The sequence below is a fragment of the Salvelinus sp. IW2-2015 genome, linkage group LG34 (genome assembly GCF_002910315.2).
Source record: "Salvelinus sp. IW2-2015 linkage group LG34, ASM291031v2, whole genome shotgun sequence".
In the NCBI taxonomy this organism is placed as follows: domain Eukaryota; kingdom Metazoa; phylum Chordata; class Actinopteri; order Salmoniformes; family Salmonidae; genus Salvelinus; species Salvelinus sp. IW2-2015.
Window position 1 is genome coordinate 3,666,293 of NC_036873.1, and position 20,576 is coordinate 3,686,868.

At 43.2% G+C, this 20,576-nt stretch overlaps 2 protein-coding genes across 2 annotated transcripts in view; one reads left to right on the top strand and one right to left on the bottom strand.

The window, feature by feature from the left end:
* LOC111958400 (uncharacterized) overlaps positions 1 to 20,576 on the bottom strand; it is a 345,226-nt gene that overhangs the window by 221,027 nt on the left and 103,623 nt on the right. The gene's annotated exons all lie outside the window — the stretch shown is intronic.
* Positions 6,302 to 19,335, top strand: LOC111958323 (uncharacterized). The gene is made up of 6 exons (XM_070437186.1): positions 6,302 to 6,955; positions 7,276 to 7,406; positions 11,748 to 11,915; positions 16,300 to 16,455; positions 17,561 to 17,672; positions 17,878 to 19,335. Exons 1-6 carry the CDS (start codon positions 6,697 to 6,699, stop codon positions 18,906 to 18,908), a joined length of 1,857 nt encoding a protein of 618 aa, XP_070293287.1. The 5' UTR covers positions 6,302 to 6,696; the 3' UTR covers positions 18,909 to 19,335.

The following is a 20,576-nucleotide window of genomic DNA, read 5'->3' on the forward strand; positions in this document are numbered from 1 at the left end:
AGAAGCAGTGCGGCTTGGTTGGGTTGTGCTTCGGAGGACGCATGGCTTTCGACCTTCGTCTCTCCCGAGCCCGTACAGGAGTGGTAGCGGTGAGACAAGATAGTAATTACTAGCGATTGGATACCACGAAAAATTGGGGAGAAAAGGGGGTAAAATTAAAAATAAATAAAAAAGGTAGAACGTTTTCAGCCATCCACTTCCTTATGTCTGAAACACAGGCTTCTAGAGAGGGCAATTTTGGGGCTTCACCGTGTTTCATTGAAATGTACAGCTGTGTGTCATCCGCATAGCAGTGAAAGTTAACATTATGTTTTCGAATGACATCCCCCAAGAGGTATAATATATAGTGAAAACAATAGTGGTCCTAAAACGGAACCTTGAGGAACACTGAAATTTACAGTTGATTTGTCAGAGGACAAACCATTCACAGAGACAAACTGATATCTTTCCGACAGATAAGATCTAAACCAGGCCAGAACTTGTCCGTGTAGACCAATTTGGGTTTCCAATCTCTCCAAAAGAATGTGGTGATCGATGGTATCAAAGTCAGCACTAAGGTCTAGGAGCACGAGGACAGATGCAGAGCCTCGGTCTGACGCCATTAAAATGTCATTTACCACCTTCACAAGTGCAGTCTCTCAGTGCTATGATGGGGTCTAAAACCAGACTGAAGCATTTCATATACATTGTTTGTCTTCAGGAAGGCAGTGAAATTTCAAAATTCTTTGAGAGGAATGGAAGATTCGATATAGGCCAATAGTTTTTTATATTTTCTGGGTCAAGGTTTGGCTTTTTCAAGAGAGTCTTTATTACTGCCACTTTTAGTGAGTTTGGTACACATCCGGTGGATAGAGAGCCGTTTATTATGTTCAACATAGGAGGGCCAAGCACAGGAAGCAGCTCTTTCAGTAATTTAGTTGGAATAGGGTCCAGTATGCAGCTTGAAGGTTTAGAGGCCATGATTATTTTCATCATTGTGTCAAGAGATATAGTACTAAAACACTTGAGTGTCTCTCTTGATCCTAGGTCCTGGCAGAGTTGTGCAGACTCAGGACARCTGAGCTTTGGATGAATACGCAGATTTAAAGAGGAGTCCGTAATTTGCTTTCTAATGATCATGATCTTTTCCTCAAAGAAGTTCATGAATTTATTACTGCTGAAGTGAAAGCCATCCTCACTTGGGGAATGCTGCTTTTTAGTTAGCTTTGCGACAGTATCAAAAATAAATTTTGGATTGTTCTTATTTTCCTCAATTAAGTTGGAAAAATAGGATGATCGAGCAGTGAGGGCTCTTCGATACGGCACGGTACTGTCTTTCCAAGCTAGTCGGAAGACTTCCAGTTTGGTGTGGCGTCATTTCCGTTCCAATTTTCTGGAAGCTTGCTTCAGAGCTCGGGTATTTTCTGTATACCAGGGAGCTAGTTTCTTATGACAAATGTTTTTCGTTTTTAGGGGTGCAACTGCATCTAGGGTATTGCGCAAGGTTAAATTGAGTTCCTCAATTTTTGTCCTCTGACGTCCTTGGGTAGGCAGAGGGAGTCTGGAAGGGCATCAAGGAATCTTTGTGTTGTCTGAGAATTTATAGCACGTCATGGTTGAATTGCTGCAAAGAAACCACTATTAAAGGACACCAATAAGAAGAAGAGACTTGCTTGGGCCAAGAAACATGAACAATCAACATTAGACAAGTGGCAATCTGTCCTTTGTTCTGATGAGTCCAAATTTAAGCTTTTTGGTTCCAACTTCTGTGTCTTTGTGAGACGCAGAGTAGGTGAACGGATGATCTGCGCATGTGTGGTTCCCACTGTGAAGCGTGGAGGAGGTGTGATGGTGTGGGGGTGCTTTGCTGGTGACACTGTCTGATTTATTTACAATTTAAGGCACACTTAACCAGCATGGCTATCACAGCATTCTGCACCGATACGCCATCCCATTGGGTTTGCGCTTAGTGGGACTATAATTTGTTTTTCACAGTCAGCCGACCTCAACCCAATTGAGATGAGTTGGGATGAGTTGGACCGCAGAGTGAAGGAAAATCAGCCAACAAGTGCTCAGCATACACTACCGTTCAAAATAAATCCTACAGTTTCCCCCAGTGTGAAAGGGTGTTCTTCCAACTGCACCAGCTGAAGATGCACCTTAAGGTTCACACGGGAGAGAGGCCATTCACCTGCATGCACTGTGGGAAGAGGTTCACAGAGACTAGATTCAGGATACACCAGCAGAAAATTCACACAACAGTAGTGTATAGTGATGTAATACTAGTTAGTTTGTCATTAATTATGTTGGTTTTGGATGTATAGGGAACTGGATGAGGTGAACTGAGGAAAGAATGAGTATGATGAGGCAGAGTAGATGATATGGTGATGGTGTCTGTAAAAATTATTAACTAATGAAAAGTGACAACCTTGTCCTGTTGTTTGATGCTGGGGAGGGGTATGTTTTGTGTCTATCCCAACTCCCCCTGAGACACCCCTGGGGTCACAGCCAGGGATCAGCCATTATTGATGGTGACCCTGGAGCAATTAGGGTTAATTTTTACATTTGTATTTAACTAGGCAAGTCAGTTAAGAAAAAAAATCTTATTTACAGTGGGTTAACTGCATGTTCAGGGGCAGAATGACAGATTTTTACCTTGTCAGCTCGGGGATTCAATCTAGCAACCTTTCGGTTACTGGCCCAACGCTCTAACATCTGAAGATGTGTGTAATGTAATGTTGAACCTTTTCCAAAGTATTCTAAAAATGACTTATACTTCACGTAATGTGAGTATGACCATTTTGTTGAAATTAAATACAAAATTGACTCTGGTGAATGACTTGGTTATTTTTGTATCATTGCAGGGACTGAGTTTCTCTTATCTCAGTCGAACCAAAACATACTTAATTCTTTAATCAACGCATTTACTTTTTATCTCCCATAATGAACTCCAATGGCTCAATATTGTTAGGTACTTAAATCACAGTGTTCAAGATGGGGCTTGACAGTAGTTAACATTTTATAATGTCATGTTTCTATGTGTACAGCAAAGAGTTTCTTATATAAACTTTTATGCTTTTCTGTTAAATTTGTTATCACAGTCTGCAGTCAATGAGGACCTACTGATATCCAGTGTTGAAGGCGGGAGAGACTGGACCTCTGAAGCGGCTGGTCACAAACACTGGCCCTGGATCAGGACCCTGGATCAGGAGCCGTCCCTTTTCATTCCCGAGTCTGAACCAGGACTGAACCCCGAGGGACAGAGACTCCACCACCACACAGAAACACAAGCAGTGGACACAGGTGGACTGAACAACCTCTGACCTGGTGGTCATCAGAGAGACCGAGGCTCCAGTCAGGGATCCAGTCTGCAGCCCAGACCCTTCTCTTCACAGTCTCAGTGCAGTGATGAAGCAAGGCCTGAGGCTGATAGAGAGAGACCCTCCTGTTCCTATGATACAAACATCACAGTATCCATGATGAACTGAGCAGGTCATCTTTGGCTTTAGCCTTCACAGAGAGTGGTGGGAGTCTAACAGGAAGCCTTTATTCCCCTTCAGGATCTTGTCTAATGCCTGGTGAATGGGTTCAAAGAAAGCCTGGACCTGGGTCTAGCCTTCCTAAGTTGCCTCATGGTTACCCCACCAATAAAGACAGGGTCAGGTTGAGCATTCATGTTAAGAGAATTTCTTTCTCAATGTTCATAAACTGAACTTCACTTAAACTACTCTGTCTGTTACTAAGAATTTGTAAGGTTCTTATTGAAATGAAACAGACAGAGTCCAGTCTACAATTGTCAGCAAAGTTTATTCACGAGAGATCTGCTGTGCATTTACCAAAACGTCCCTTTTATAATATTCTCTTAACCTATGCACATACAGTATATCACAAAAGTGAGTACACCCCTCACATTTTTGTAAATATTTGAGTATATCTTTTCATGTGACAACACTGAAGAAATGACACTTTGCTACAATGTAAAGTAGTGAGTGTACAGCTTGTATAACAGTGTAAATTTGCTGTCCCCTCAAAATAACTCAACACACAGCCATTAATGTCGAAACCGCTGGCAACAGAAGTGAGTACACCCTTAAGTGAAAATGTCCAAATTGGGCCCAATTAGCCATTTCCCTCCCCGGTGTCATGTGACTCGTTAGTGTTACAAGGTCTCAGGTGTGAATGGGGAGCAGGTGTGTTAAATTTGGTGTCATCGCTCTCACACTCCCTCATACTGACTAGTCACTGGAAGTTCAACATGGCACCTCATGGCAAAGAACTCTCTGAGGATCTGAAAAAAAGAATTGTTGCTCTACATAAAGATGGCCTGGGCTATAAGAAAATTGCCAAGACCCTGAAACTGTGCTGCAGCACGGTGGCCAAGACCATACAGCGGTTTAACTGGACAGGTTCCACTCAGAACAGGCCTCGCCATGGTCGACCAAAGAAGTTGAGTGCACGTGCTCAGCGTCATATCCAGAGGTTGTCTTTGGGAAATAGACGTATGAGTGCTGCCAGCATTGCTGCAGAGGTTGAAGGGGTGGGGGGTCAGCCTGTCAGTGCTCAGACCATACGCCGTACACTGCATCAAATTGGTCTGCATGGCTGKCGTCCCAGAAGGAAGCCTCTTCTAAAGATGATGCACAAGAAAGCCCGCAAACAGTTTGCTGAAGACAAGCAAACTAAGGACATGGATTACTGGAACCATGTCCTGTGGTCTGATGAGACCAAGATAAACTTATTTGGTTCAGATGGTGTCAAGCRTGTGTGGCGGCAACCAGGTGAGGAGTACAAAGACAAGTGTGTCTTGCCTACAGTCAAGCATGGTGGTGGGAGTGTCATGGTCTGGGGCTGCATGAGTRCTGCCGGCACTGGGGAGCTACAGTTCATTGAGGGAACCATGAATGCCAACATGTACAGTGACATACTGAAGCAGAGCATGATCCCCTCCCTTCGGAGACTGGGCCGCAGGGCAGTATTCCAACATGATAACGACCCCAAACACACCTCCAAGACGACCACTGCCTTGCTAAAGAAGCTGAGGGTAAAGGTGATGGACTGGCCAAGCATGTCTCCAGACCTAAACCCTATTGAGCATCTGTGGGGCATCCTCAAACGGAAGGTGGAGGAGTGCAAGGTCTCTAACATCCACCAGCTCCGTGATGTCGTCATGGAAGAGGACTCCAGTGGCAACCTGTGAAGCTCTGGTGAACTCCATGCCCAAGAGGGTTAAGGCAGTGCTGGAAAATGATGGTGGCCACACAAAATTTTGACACTTTGGGCCCAATTTGGACATTTTCATTTAGGGGTGTACTCACTTTTGTTGCCAGCGGTTTAGACATTAATGGCTGTGTGTTGAGTTATTTTGAGGGGACAGCAAATTTACACTGTTATACAAGCTGTACACTCACTACCTTACATTGTAGCAAAGTCTCATTTCTTCAGTGTTGTCACATGAAAAGATACACTCAAATATTTACAAAAATGAGGGGTGTACTCACTTTTGTGATATACTGTACATACACACTAAACTTTGGATTCTCTCTTCTTCTCCTGGAGTCTCACCAAAGTTTATTACCACACAGCTGACAGTTCCAGTCCCCTCCAGATACGGGAAATCTGGAGGGGCTCTCCATGTCCTATCTTATCTCCCCAGAGTTATAGCCGAGTCAGGTTCAAACATAGTTTAATGATCCACTTTATTTCTTTAGGCACACACATACCTTCCTCTCTTCCCATGTACATGCTACATAACCTCTTTCTTATGGACTAACATTATTTATCAATACAGAAAAACAGGGAAGAATTCAATTAGTTATAGTTCTACGTTAAATGTATACATCATTTAGTCATAAAGATCATAACAGCTCACCAGAAGAAGCACCTAGCCTACAACACAGCACACAATCCCAACAACACCTAAACAATGGCTAGATGTCAAGGAGGGAGCTCAAAGACTAACAACCTGAGGGTGGTGCCTCCTGCTTCTACCTCCTCTGGTGTCATTGGGTCACAATGTGGGAGGCTAAGCATTAGGATGGACACTGACAAGCCTTATGCCTTGCCCACGTGTGGGAAGTGCTTTGCTAACGCAAACTACAGTATGTGAAGAAGCACCAGACCGTTCTCACCAAGGAGAGGCCCTACAAGTGTAAACTATGATACAAGACCTTCTCCTTCCTGACTAATGTTAACAGACATAGGAGTGTCCACAATGGAGAGAAATCATAGTGGTGTGGCTTGAGTTTTATGCAGGGGATATCTGGGAACCATTCTTTAGCTGATATTATAGTTATGTGAAGTGTCTTGGGGTATGAGGGTAATTTATTTTCTACACTATTCTTGCTAACAGTTCTTTCTAAACAAGTCTGCGCTGAGCTTGAAATAGAATGATCATAGTACATTTGATTTGTAATGTAATAAGCAGTACCATAATTCAAAGAACAGCGCGCATAACCTAAAAATGTAACCACACCCTTTCAGCTACAATGCCAACCAATAAGATCCTTTCTCTTCAGTATAAACGGAAGTGAATAGTGACCAAGAATAATTTCCACATTAGCGTTTGTCGTTATTTAGCCGTGCATTAACACATTGTAATTCAAAATATGACTCATTTAACAGCATAACATACTTACACCAGGTAGTGTTTAATTCACGTTGGAGACAGGACTTGGTTGATAATTGTTCTCGGTAACTGCTAACGTTGGCTAGCGAATAATGGATACATGTATGGTTTTTCACACTCAAATAGCCTCCATCATGGAGGTGCTAGCGAATGCAGCCGTGGCAGAAGTCTGTAAACTCGTAGACGACGACTATGCAGTGTTTCGTTTGGAAATAACTCAAAGCCAGAAAGAAAACAGAGCATTGCGGAGGAAACTACAGCTACTGGACCTGAAGGTATCACGGGAGCGCGTCCTCGCCAGTCGTCCCAGAAGTGTCAAGATCGTCGACAGATACAGAGGAATGGCAGGAGGTAGGCCCTTTCCCCTATGCGCATGTGTGACTCGTGTTTACCACAGATGTTTATCACAGATGTGGTTAACCGGAATTGGGTCTTGGTCAGTTTTTTAGATAGTATGCAATAATCCCCCTGATTACTAAGCCATCTTGCACAACAATATCACATTCTAACTAGTTTTTTAAAATGTACTGCATTTCGTTCAATAAATAGTATACCAAGAAGTTATGAGAAGTGTTACCTTACATCCTGGCCAATTCTATACAGTGTCATTACTGTACTGTTGTGCAATGACCATAGTTAACCTAACCACCTCTTTTCCTCCAATCACTCAGGTGAAGAACATCGCACTGGAGGCCACCGGATTGTTGTGAAGCCAGCGGGACACAATACATGGAGAGATGACCAACCAATCACTGTTGATGAGGGGAGTAGAACCTCAACCCAGCACGTTATTGTGATAGAGGTCAGTGTAATAGTGTTGCATAAAAAAAGTGTTACTTTGTAAATCAAATGTGGCCTGTTTATTTCAGCAATGCTTTCCTCAGCCATTCACTTGCTTACATGTACAGTGCATTCGGAAAATATTCAGACCTTCCCTTTTTTACCCATTGTTACATTACAGCCTTATTCTAAAATTGATTAAATACATTTTTTACCAAATCAATTTATACAAAATACCCCATAATTACAAAGCGAAAACAAGTTTAGATATTTTTGCAAATGAATATATATATATTTTTTAAACATACCTTATTTACGTAAGTATTCAGACCCTTTGCTCTGAGGCTCAAAATTGAGCTCAGGCCCATCCTGTTTACAATTATCATCCTTGAGATGTTTCTACAACTTGATTGGCGTCCACCTGTGTTAAATTCAATTGATTTGACATGATTTGGTAAGGCACACACCTGTCTAAACAAGGTCCCACAGTTAACAGTGCATGTCAGAGAAAAAAACTAAGCTGTGACGTCGAAGAAATTGTCCGTAGAGCTCTGAGACAGAATCGTGTCAAGGCACAGATCTGGGGAAGGGTACCAAAATATTTCTGCAGCATTGAAGATCCCCAATAACACAGTGGCCACTATTTTTAAATGGAAGAAGTTTGGAACCACCAAGACTCTTCCTAGAATTGGCTGCCAGGCCAAACTGAGCAATCGGGGGAGAAGGTCCTTGGTCAGGGAGGTGACCAAGAACCCGATGGTCACTGTCAGAGCTTCAGAGTTCCTCTGTGGAGATGGGAGAAGCTTCCAGAAGGACAACAATCTCTGCAGTAGTCCACCAATCAGGCCTTTCATGGTAGAGTGGCCAGACAGAAGCCACTCTTCAGAAAAAGGCACATGGCAGTCCTCTTGGCGTTTGCCAAAGGGCATCTAAAGGACTCTCAGACCATGAGAAACAAGATTCTCTGGTCTGATGAAACCAAGATTGAACTCTTTGGTCTGAATGCCAAGCATCACATCTGGAGGAAACCTGGCACCAACCCTACGGTGAAGCATGGTGGTGGCAGCATCATGCTGTGGGGATGTTTTTCAGTGGCAGGGACTGGGAGACACATCATGATTGAGGAAAAGATGAACGTAGCAAAGTACATATAGATCCTTGATGAAATCCTGCTCCAGAGCACTCAGGACCTCAGACTGGGGCGAAGGTTCACCGTCCAACAGGACAACGACCCTAAGCACACAGCCAAGACAACGCAGGAGTGGCTTCGGGACAAGTCTCTGAATGTCTTGAGTGGCCCAGCCAGAGCCCGGACTTGAACCCGACCAAACATTGTTGGAGAGACCTGAAAATAGCTGTGCAGCGACGCTCCACTTCCAACCTGACAGAGTATCTGGAGACAAGAATGGGAGAAACTCCACAAATACAGGTGTGCCAGGCTTGTAGCGTCATAGCCAAGAAGACTCGAGGCTGTAATCGCTGTCAAAAGTGCTTCAACGAAGTACTGAGTAAAGGGTCTGAATACTTATGCAAATGTTATATTTGTTTTTAATACATTTACCAACATTTCTAAAAACGTGTTTTTGCTTTGTCATTATAGGGTATTGTGTGTAGATTGATGAGGGGAAAAAACAATTTAATCCATTTCAGAATACGTCTGGAAAAGGCGAAGGGGTCTGAATACTTTCCTTATGCACTGTGTTTTGTGTGGTCCCCAGGATGAGTAGCTGCTGCTTCAGCAACAGGATCCTAGCATCATATTGATGAATTTTAAGGCCCAAAAAACTTGCATAAACACAGTGAATATAATGTAGGCTAGTGATGTGCGAGTTGACTCATAACCACATTGCTCGCGCTTATAACCGGGGGGCGGGTGGATTTAGTGTCATGAAATATTGTATGGGTTGAATGAAGAGAAAACAATGCATAAATCCATACATGTGCAATTAATATCTATAGGCTTCTTTCTTTTATTATATACATAAGCCAAGCTTTAGGGTATAACTGTACACGCGCCAAATAGGCTACACAATTGTTTGTTTCAACTACTGTGTTAAGATATCACGGGATCCGGCAGTCTAACAGGAGAGTTTGAGCACAAGAGAACAACCATAGAAAAAAATATGGTCCAAAATGTAAGGTTTTATTTAAAGTGCACTTTACAAGGTGAATATTTACAAAAATGGCTCAGAATGTATCAAAAAATGACGTCCTGGTAGCCTTTTAAAGTCGACAAATGACAAAAAAGTCAAAATAAAGAACAATATCATGCAATAGCAACTAAATGGCTACGAAAGGCAAAACGCATAAAGCCTATAACAGGCCAAAAAAAACTCACTCAACTGAGAATTTGTTTAGAGAACTTAATGTGTTGCTATCTTCACAGCAGTTCTACTGATAATGGTAAAGAACGGTCTTCTATACCCACAATATCCCCCTGCACACCCAATTGGAGAGAAACCATACCAATCCACACTAAGCGGATACATGGCTAGATCATTGTTGTAGACACTAAAAGGAAATCCGATAGACAAAGTTAAATCATAATTTCTACAGTTATTGGTTAAGCAATACAATGGATAATTTTCCGAATATAGCATGACTCCAAAACGGGACTAACCAATGCAGTGACCGATTGCATGAGGTGTGAAGTGCGTGCGCTAGCAACACTGCTTGCCCGACACCAACGGATGGCAGGGAGCTCGGCCACCGTGATGTACTGGGCCGTATGCACCTACCCTCTGTAGCGCCTTGCGGTCGGATGCCAAGCAGTTGCCATACCAAGCAGTGATGCAGCCAGTCAAGATGCTCTCAATGGTGCAGCTGTAGAACCTTTTTGAGGATCTGAGGGCCCATGCCAAACCAACAGGTAGCCTATTACAATAAATTAAACTTGTAAAATAAAGCACATTCTTTCTTATAAACAAATGAAATAGTCCCGGAGTTTTACTTCTAATAGCACAAACGACTGGTGCACTCATAAGTGTAATGCACTGAACAAAAATGTCAAACATTTTACTGAGTTACAGTTCATATAAGGAAATCAGTCAATTGAATGAAATTCATTAGACCCTAATCTATGGATTTCACATGACTGGGAATACAGACATGCATCTGTTGGGTCACAGATAAATAAATAAAAACAAGGCAGGGGCGTGGATCAGAAAACCAGTCAGTATCCAGTGTGACCACCATTTTCCACATGCAGCGCGACATCTCCTTCGCATAGAGTTGATTGTGGCCTGTGGAATGTTGTCCCACTCCTCTTCAATGGCTGTGTGAAGTTGCTGGATATTGGCAGGAACTGGAAAACGCTGTTGTACACGTCGATTCAGAGCATCCCAAACATGCTCAATGGGTGATATGTCTGAGTATGCAGGGCATGGAAGAACTGGGACATTTCGTCACGGTATCTCGGTGCATTCAAATTGCCATTGAAAAATGCAATTGTGTTCATTCTCTGTAGCTTATGCCTGCCCATACCATGACCCCACTGCCACCATGTTGCACTCTTCATAATGTTGACATTAGCAAACCGCTTGCCCAAACAACGCCATATACGCCGTCTGCCCGGTACAGTTGAAACCAGGATTCATCCATGAGAGCACACTTCTCCAGCGTGCCAGTGGCCATCAAAGATGAGCATTTGCCCACTGAAGTCGTTTACGACGCCAAACTGCAGTCAGGTTAAGACCCTGGTGAGGAAGATGAGCACGCAGATGAGCTTCCTTGAGATGGTTTCTGACAGTTTGTGCAGAAGTTCTTCAGTTGTGCAAACCCACAGTTTCATCAGCTGTCCGGGAAGCTTCTCGCAGGGGAATAAGCTGGATGTGTAGGTCCTGGGCTGGCGTCGTTACACGTGGTCTGCATTGGACATACTAACACATTCTCTAAAACAATGTTGGAGGCAGCTTATTGTAGAGAAATTAACATTCAATTCTCAGGCAACAGCTCTGGTGGACATTTCTGCAGTCAACATGCCAATTGCATGCTCCTTTGAAACTTGAGACATCTTCTACTACAGTAGAACACAGTAGAGTACTTTGATGTCCAAACTTGTGAAACAGACATCTATGATGGTTTCAAATTTTGTCTGGTCCTGATCAACCAAAGGTGGTCTTGTTTGGGGGCGGCGCTCATTAGAATAATAGCCAGTGTGTAGAATAATACCCAAATATGCAAAATACAGATATTGATGATGATGATCGGGACCTGTTAGTGGTAGTTATGTGATAAATGCACTGTGCTAAAAAAAAGTATATATAAAAAATGGTTAGGGAATTTTTCGAAACGTTAACGATCCCAATTTTTAATTTAAATGTTCACACCCCTAACAGTTAATAACCTCATTTTCTTGTGTCAGTCGGCACATGCAGAGGCCTCGGGTCCTGGAGGATTCTCTCTGGTCAAGCAGGAGAGGACTGAAGGAGAGGACCCACGAGACAGCAGTCACATCCAGACTGGAGCAGCGGCTGAAGTGGAACTCCCTTCAGCAGTGCCCCAGCACAGGACCCGACGAAGCATCATTGTGGTCAGTGTAACGCCATCCTCAAGTCATAGACCGATACAGACTTTAACACTAAGGCCGTCACCGACAAAAAAAAAAAATCTTAGGCGACCTAGAGTTGTCTTTTCTTTCGATCAATCGATTGTGTTGTAATCAAATATATGCACTGAGCTTGTCTGATGCTTTAAGCGAACTGTTTGATGAAATAATTAAGACACACAAATGACTAGAGGGAGTCCGACCGCAATTGATTTGATTGTGCCGCCTGGCTGACTTGCTGCACTTTGTTAAAAATAAAAAAGACAGAGTGATTGTGTGACTAGCACCTGTTGTCTCTTCCTCTCCTCCCTGCTGCAGTGACCACCACAGAACATCAGTGTGTATAGCACTGTCTGTGTTGCTGAAGTTGCAACATAGCCTAATTACAGCCATTTCTGACTGAAAAGTTGTTACCAAAATCTAATTTGTTTAGGAAAAACATTCCCTCAACCCTTGCTGTCTTTATGTGACACATGCACGTGACCAATAGGGCCTGACCTATAGCATATCATAATCGCATCAATAAATAGGTTCTAGCAAACTGAATGCCGTAACTCATGTGACAGCAAAATGGATGCAGAGGACGTGACAAACTCAAAACGGGGAATGTTTACTGGCTGCGCAGGAGGTAAAAGGGAAGTCAGATGAATACATTTAACTAGTTGTGGAAAATACTGTAGCTCAAGAAAAATAAGGTATGAAGTAAGCGCTACGTGCCAAACAGATTACAGATATAATTTTTCTGACCGTTTTGGAACTACGTAAACAACACTAAATACATTATAAGGTACCAGAGAGTCTGTTGTAATGTTTTTTTAAGCCTTTATTTCTCATCTCCGAACTCTGCCGCTGCCTCCGCCGCATTGTTCTCAACACCAATATGCTGGTTAACTTTGCTATTATGCACATAGCAACATGGTCTAGGAAAAGGAGCCAATTCAAGAGCGCACTGATGTGTTTCAGGACCACGGACACCGACCACTATCCAATGCAGGAGAAAGCGCATTTGTTATAATATTTTTATTTGTGTTGCACCACAAATAAAGGGCAGAGATTTCTTAGATTACAGGGAAAGCTTAGAGACAAATCCAGAAGTTGCGAACCACACGTACACTCGCTCAATAAATAGGAAAGGTGCCTCTGCATGTTCTGTAACAAAGGCTTCAGCTGCCTCCAGAAGGTGACGATCCACAAGGTTCCACAAAGGGGAGAAACCCTACAGCTGTACCCAGTGTCATATGCGCTTCACCCATGCTGGTGACCTGAACAGGCACCAGATGGTTCACACAGGTGAGAAATCATTTGTCTGCCACTAGTGTGAGAATGCACATGCACTAGCTGAAGATGCACCAGAAGGTCCTCATGGGAGAGAGGATGTTCGCCTGTACACACTGCGGGAAGAGGTTCTCAGAGAGGAGTTATTCCACACTAACATAGAAAGTAGATCGTTTAGATCAGGGCTGCCCAACCCTGTTCCTGGAGATCTACTGTCCTGTAGGTTTTCAGTCCAACCCTAATTTAGCATATCTGATTCAGCTAGTTAAGGTCTTGTTGAGCAGATGATTAGTAGAATCAGGTGTGTTTAAATTAGGGTTGGACTGAAAATCCACAGGACGGTAGATCTCCAGGAAGAAGGTTGGGCAGCCCTGGTTTAGATCAAACCATGCATTAAAGACAAAGATTAATGTGTTATTGTTAACAGAAAAGATCCACAGATGTATTTGGAATATGTATTTCAGATGTATTAGTGTTGAATATTCCTGGGTAGAACATTGTATCCAGACGTGTGATATATAAGGAATATACAGTGCCTTCGGAAAGTATTCAGACCCCCTGACTTTTTCAAAAAAAATAAAAAATAATCCTCAGCACACAAATTGGGCCGGAGATGGCTGCAGTTTTACGGGCTCCTAACCAATTGTGCGTGTTTTTGCGTTATTTGTAACATATTTCTGCCACCGTCTCTTATGACCGAAAGGAGCTTCTGGATATCAGAACAGTATTTACTCACCTCGTACTGGACAAAGATGTTTTCTTTAACAAGTCGGACGCGAAGGATTTACTTCAGACACCAGACAAGGCCCAAATCCCCGTCATTCACATGAAGAAGAGACGGCGATATAGGGGACGTAGGTTGGGGTGCCTTGTAAGAATCCAACGACGAGTAGTTAATCCACCTCTACCATCAGTCCTATTATCATTGGATAGATCTAGATGAACTAGATGAGCTCCGATCAAGACTATCCTACCAATGGGACATTAAAAACTGTAATATCATATGTTTCACAGAGTCGTGGCTGAACGACGACATGGATAACGTACAGCTGGCTGGGTTTTCCGTGCATCGGCAAGATGGAACAGCTGCCTCCGGAAAGACAAGGGGTGTCGGACTGTGTCTATTTGTCAATAACAGCTGGTGCATGACATCTAATATTAAGGAAGTCTTGGAAGCACTATTTAGTTGTAAATGGCCATAAGCAAACAAGAAAATGCTCATTGAGGTGGCGCTCCTTGTGGCCGGGGACTGTAATGCAGGGAACCTTAAATCCGTTTTACCTCATTTCTACCAACATGTTACATGTGAAACCAAAGAAAAAATAAACTCTAGACCACCTATACTCCACACAGAGACACATACAAAGCTCTCCCTCGCCCTCCATTTGGCAAATCTGACGATAACTCTATCCTCCTTCATCAAAAAGTGCATCGATGACGTCATCCCCACAGTGACCGTACGTACATACCCCAACCAGAAACCATGGATTACAGGCAACATTCACACTGAGCTAAAGGGTAGAGCTGCCGCTTTCAAGGATTGGGACTCTAACCCGGACGCTTATAAGAAATCCTGCTTTGCCCTCCGACAAACCATCAAACAGGCAAAGCGTTAATACAGGACTAAGATTGAATCGTACTATACCGGCTCTGACGCTCGTCGGAGCTTGCAAACTATTACGGACTACAAAGGGAAGCACAGCCACGAGCTGCACAGTGACACGCGCTCACCAAATGAGCTAAATGACTTCTATGCACGCTTCGAGGAAAGCATGAGAGCACCAGTTGTTCCGGACGACTGTCTGATCACGCTCCCCGTAGCCGGTGTGAGTAAGACCTTTAAAAACAAGTCAACATTCACAAGACCGCAGGGCCAGATGGATTACCAGGACGTGTACTCCGAGCATGCTCTGACCAACTGACAAGTGTCTTCACTGACATTTTCAACCTGTCCCTGACCAAGTCCGTAATACCAACATGTTTCAAGCATATCACCATAGTCCCTGTGCCCAAGAACACCAAGGTAACCTGCCTAAATGACTACTGACCCGTAACACTCACGTCTGTAGCCATGAAATGCTTTGGAAGGCTGATTATGGCTCACATCAACACCATTATCCCAGAAACCCTAGACCCATTCCAATTTGCATACCGCCCCAACAGATCCACAGATGACGCAATTTCTATTGCACTCCACACTGCCATTTCTCACCTGGAAAAAATGAACACCTACGTGAGAATGCTATTCATTGACTACAGCTTAGCATTCAACACCATAGTGCCCTCAAAGCTCATCAATAAGCTAAGGACCGTGGGACTAAACACCTCCCTCTGCAACTGGATCCTGGACTTCCTGATGGGCCGCCCCCAGGTGGTAAGGGTAGGCAACCACACATCTGTCACGCTGATCCTCAACACGGGGCCCCCTCAGAGGTGCGTGCTCAGTCCACTCCTATACTCCCTGTTCACCCATGACTGCATGGCCAAGCATGACTCCAACACCATCATTAAGTTTGCCAACGACACAACAGTGGTAGGCCTGATCACCGACAACGATGAGACAGCCTATAGGGAGGAGGTCAGAGACCTGACAGTGTGGTGCCAAGATAACAACGTGATCAAGACAAAGGAGATGATTGTGGACTACAGGAAAAGGAGGGACGAGGACGTCCCCATTCTCATCGACGGGGCAGTATTGGAGCAAGTTGAGAGCTTTAACTTCCTTGGTGTCCACATCTTTAGTATACATCATATCTGATCTCACCCTATTTGGCATACACCAGACAGTGCTTTATCACCATTATAGACTTACTAAATATACCTACACATACTCACACACTAACAAACACCTACTGTACACGTCAAACTAGTTTAGTCAGGTGTTGTCTGATGACTTGACTTATCATAGCTGACTTATTTTTACCCACATCATATTTATGTCCACTATGATGGGTTTCACAACAACAAAATAATGATTTAACTACAGTACAGGTCTCATGTAGTGGAGATGGGTAAACACTCCATGTTGAAAGTGTGTTTATTATCTGTGTGTGCGTACCTGAGAGAGTATGTCTGTATCACCTGTCTCTTCCAGGAGGAGGAAGAAGGTCCAGAGGTGCAGCTGGTGAAGCAGGAGGGTCTGGGGAACCTTAAGGGGACCATGGTCATGGAGGACAACCAGACTACACCTTCTCCTGAACCCACAGAGGAACCAGCTGAGCAGCACAGGACCACACACAGTCTCACTGAGGTGAGCCCACTGTGAACTACTGTCTGAATGGTATTAGGTCAGGGTCCATATCCACAAAGCCTCTCAGAGTATGAGTGCTGATCTAGGATCAGTTTTGTCTTTTAGATCATAATGAATAAGACTATATAGACAGGTGAGGACCTGATACCCGATCAGCACTTCAACTCTGTGGATACGGGCCCAGGTATTGATTCAAATTGTCTTAAGTGTGGCACCATGCCTTTGAATTATCAAACCATGAAAGAGTGTCAAGTAATCAAATCGACATGTTTACATAGTAGTCTTAGCAATCCCTCATTGCGTTATCAGAAGATGCTCCATAACAGGGCGCAAATATCCGATTTCAGTAACACTTTACATGACACCTAGCATCATGACACATTTACACATGTGACATATTACATTATTGTATGGCACCTACATAAGTGTCAACCCACATTTATTCAACTGTGTTTTTTCCCTGCCAAGAAGTTTTTTAGTTTTTAAAGTTTTTCTTAGATCCTTTGTTGTTGTTATGAATTCTTCAGTCGTGTTTTTGATTTCATCATATTTTAAATAACGTGTAGAAAATACTGTCATGAAGCATTATGACCATCCTTTGTCACTTTACTTGGACTAAGAAAATACACTTTATGACACTGTCAAGAAGCATTATGACCAGAATGATGTAAGCCAGGTCTGCCACGTACATGCCCTTATGTTAATCATCAGTCAAAAAGAGGGTGTCTTTTCCTGCTCTTGAAATCTGCTCCTGCATTCATCAGCAACAGAGCATTGGGGAAGGTGCATGTCTGACATCAATGTGTGCGCAATTACAATAATATATGAATATGGTACATTTTAGAAAATGTTCCAGGTAGGATTTGTGGGTTTTGACACTTATGTAGGTGTCATAACCAGCCATAAAATAATGCAATATGTCACAAGAGGTCTAAGTATGTGTTATGACTATATTTTGACAGGTTATGTCAGCTGTTATGAGATATGACACAGTTATGACCATGTTATGATGCTAGGTGTCAAGTAAAGTGTTACCCACATTTCTTGATCCAACATCATATCAGATTTCTTGATCCAACATCCTCTCACTCTGTATCTCTTACAGTCAGTAGACATGGAGGATGGGAAGCTTGATCTGCTGCTAGTCAAAGAGGAGACAATAGAAGACGGACCAGAGAGCATTGATCTGCTGAGTGGACTAAAGCTGGGGGCGCAAGGTAAGGGAGAAATACATATAGCCTACATACAGTAATAAATCTTCCTGACAATTTGTATCTTTCTTTTCTTCATTCATAAAATTAAATCAATAGAACTTATGTTTACATAGAAAAACACATCTTAATGTATGAACTTGACCAGATAATTGACAAAAAAATATCCATATGTAGCATTCTCTTTCATTTTTGTAACCTCTTCCTGCAGGTGATTGGATGGAGGCTAAAAGAGGAGACTGGGTGGCCATCTCTGATTCCCAGATAGGTGCAGCCAAGGGCCCAGGGGACAACATCACAGAGCAGGCCAGGACCAGAGGCGAGGCCAGTGGATGGGACAGCGTCCTCAACTCTGGGCTGGGGAACAACACTGTTAACCAGAAACAGACAGTCGAAAACAAAACAACAACTGAATTTAGTCTCCATGCCAACAGACTGGCTGAGACCAGGGTGAGGTGTAGATTTGGTCTGTGGGGACGGGGAGGTGTCCGTATGTGGAGGGAGAGAACAGACACAGACACGGCTAGTGATGCACCGTCCTGCTCCTATAGTTGTGATTCAGAGAGACTGATGGGGCCTCAGGTTAAGCCCCTAGCAGGTGCTGGCTTCAGCCTGCCTTCTATAGGATCTATCAACTGGAACTTGGACCCTGCGACAACACAGACACTTCCTGGCCTTCATACTCCTCACGCTCTCCTTATGTTAAACCAGACCTCAGACAATGCCAGTGCCTCAACACTAAATGGCTACACAAGCCCATCGACAAATGAGAGTAGTAGAGATGGAATCAGTAAAGGTGGCAGCGCCAAGGAGAAGCGCTTCCCGTGTTCGTTCTGTGGGAAAGCCTTCAGTTTCCCAAAACACGTGGAGATCCACCAGAGGATACACACGGGGGAGAAACCGTTCGGCTGTAGCCAGTGTCACATGCGCTTTGCCCAGGCTGGCCACCTGAAGAGGCACCAGAGAGTCCACACAGGGGAGAAACCCTACAGCTGCCCCCAGTGTGAGAAAAGGTTCTCCCACCAGCATCAGCTGAAGCTGCACCAGAGGGTCCACACAGGGGAGAAACCCTACGGCTGCCACCAGTGTGAGAAAAGGTTCTCCCACCAGCACCATCTGAAGATGCACCTGAAGGTCCACACGGGAGAGAGGCCGTTCGTCTGTACGCACTGCGGGAAGAGGTTCTCAGAGAGGAGCTCTCTCAGGATACACCAGCAGAAAATGCACACAGCCCATGTATAGAGTATAGTGATATGTAGTACTAATTTGTTTATTTGCAGTTAATTATGTTGGTTTTGGATGTATAGGGAACTGGATGAGGTGAACTGAGGATGATGAGGCGATGGTTGGTGTGATGGTGTCTGTAAAAATGCTTCACTGATGAAGAGTGACAAACTTTGTCCCTTTAGGTTGATACTGGTGTTTTATAATAAGGAAATGATAGTGCCTTAATTCATGTTTACTTTAAATGAAGTAGTGAAGATGTGTGTAATGTTTAACCTTTTCCAAAGTACTTTAAAATGTATTTTATCAAAGCAAGGGTACCAGATTTACAGAAAAGTTAACGCATCATGTAACAATTTCAAAAATGTTACTGAGTTAGTTTATAATAAGGAAATACGTTAATAAAAATGAATTCATTAGTCCCTAATCTATGGATTTCACATGACTTGGAATCAGTGTTGTGTTCAAAACCACCTAAAGCGAGACCAATTCAAGACCGAAAGGGGGGCGAGACTGAGACCAGAAAAATTTGAGTCCAATTCAAGACGATTGGAATTTTGTCCAATCGCCACCATTGTAAGAGTTAAACACGTCCAGTATTTTAGACATTAAGAATGTTGAAAAAATGCATGCTAAGGGAAAATAGAGCCACTCTACAAATTATTACTAACCCAAACACAGTGGGGAACAATGAGGGCCTTCTACATCTTCAGAGAAGGGCTAAGGATTTATAAAATAATAATGCTATTTACATTACTATTTTCAATTATGTTCTGATTTAATCCATTGCATTTTGTTGGAAAGGGTTAACACTCAAGAGAAAAAAAGATCCAATCAGGATTTCTCTTTGGTGGTCTCTGGGTAGATAAATCTAGCTTGCCACGTAAGACATTGGCTAGACCACCAGAAGCTAGGCAGAAGGGATCTGCCATTCAAACTGTATAAGGGCAACATTTTGGCTAGACAATGGAATCAACCAATCACATTTTGACTTGTAATGAATGTGGGAACGTCTGCCTTCTCAAAGGCCAACAGGTCACTGCGCAATAGGGAGCAGTAGTTTTCTCACTGTCTAGCTAGCTATCTTTCGTGGTAGGCTAGTTTGCAGTGGCTGCAGCAGTTATTGAAGATGTTACTAATTTGTTAGCTTCTCCCTTTTCAAGAATAACTTACATCAAGAAGTTAAATTTCAAATGATCACCATCTGGCGAGTTGAACTGTTTTATTGGAGCTCACTTGCTTTTCTTAGCCATCTCTTTGAAAATAACTTGTGTATGAAACATTGTTGCATTTAAACTTTAGGTCACCGGTTACTTTGTCCTAAATGTTTTTGCAGTTGGAAGTAAGTTCTACATTTCGATTAGGAAATGCTTCGCCTAATGGTTGTGTTTTTGTTTTCTTATGATTGGGACCTACTGGCTTATTATCGCCGTGTGAATGGACTGCTTATCCTTTAACATCATGCTGCAGTCTTTCCATCGGCCCCATGTAGTGGTGCTTGGAGAAGTGGGTATACTCCAATTTTACCAAAACGACCTGCCCAGCGGAGGCAATTAAGTCTGGCAGCCCAACTGATTGGCAAACGTACTGCAAATTAAGAAATCATGTGACTAAACTAAAGAAACAAAGATAAATTATATAACGAATGATAGTAAAAAGCTTTGGGGCACCTTAAATGACATTTTT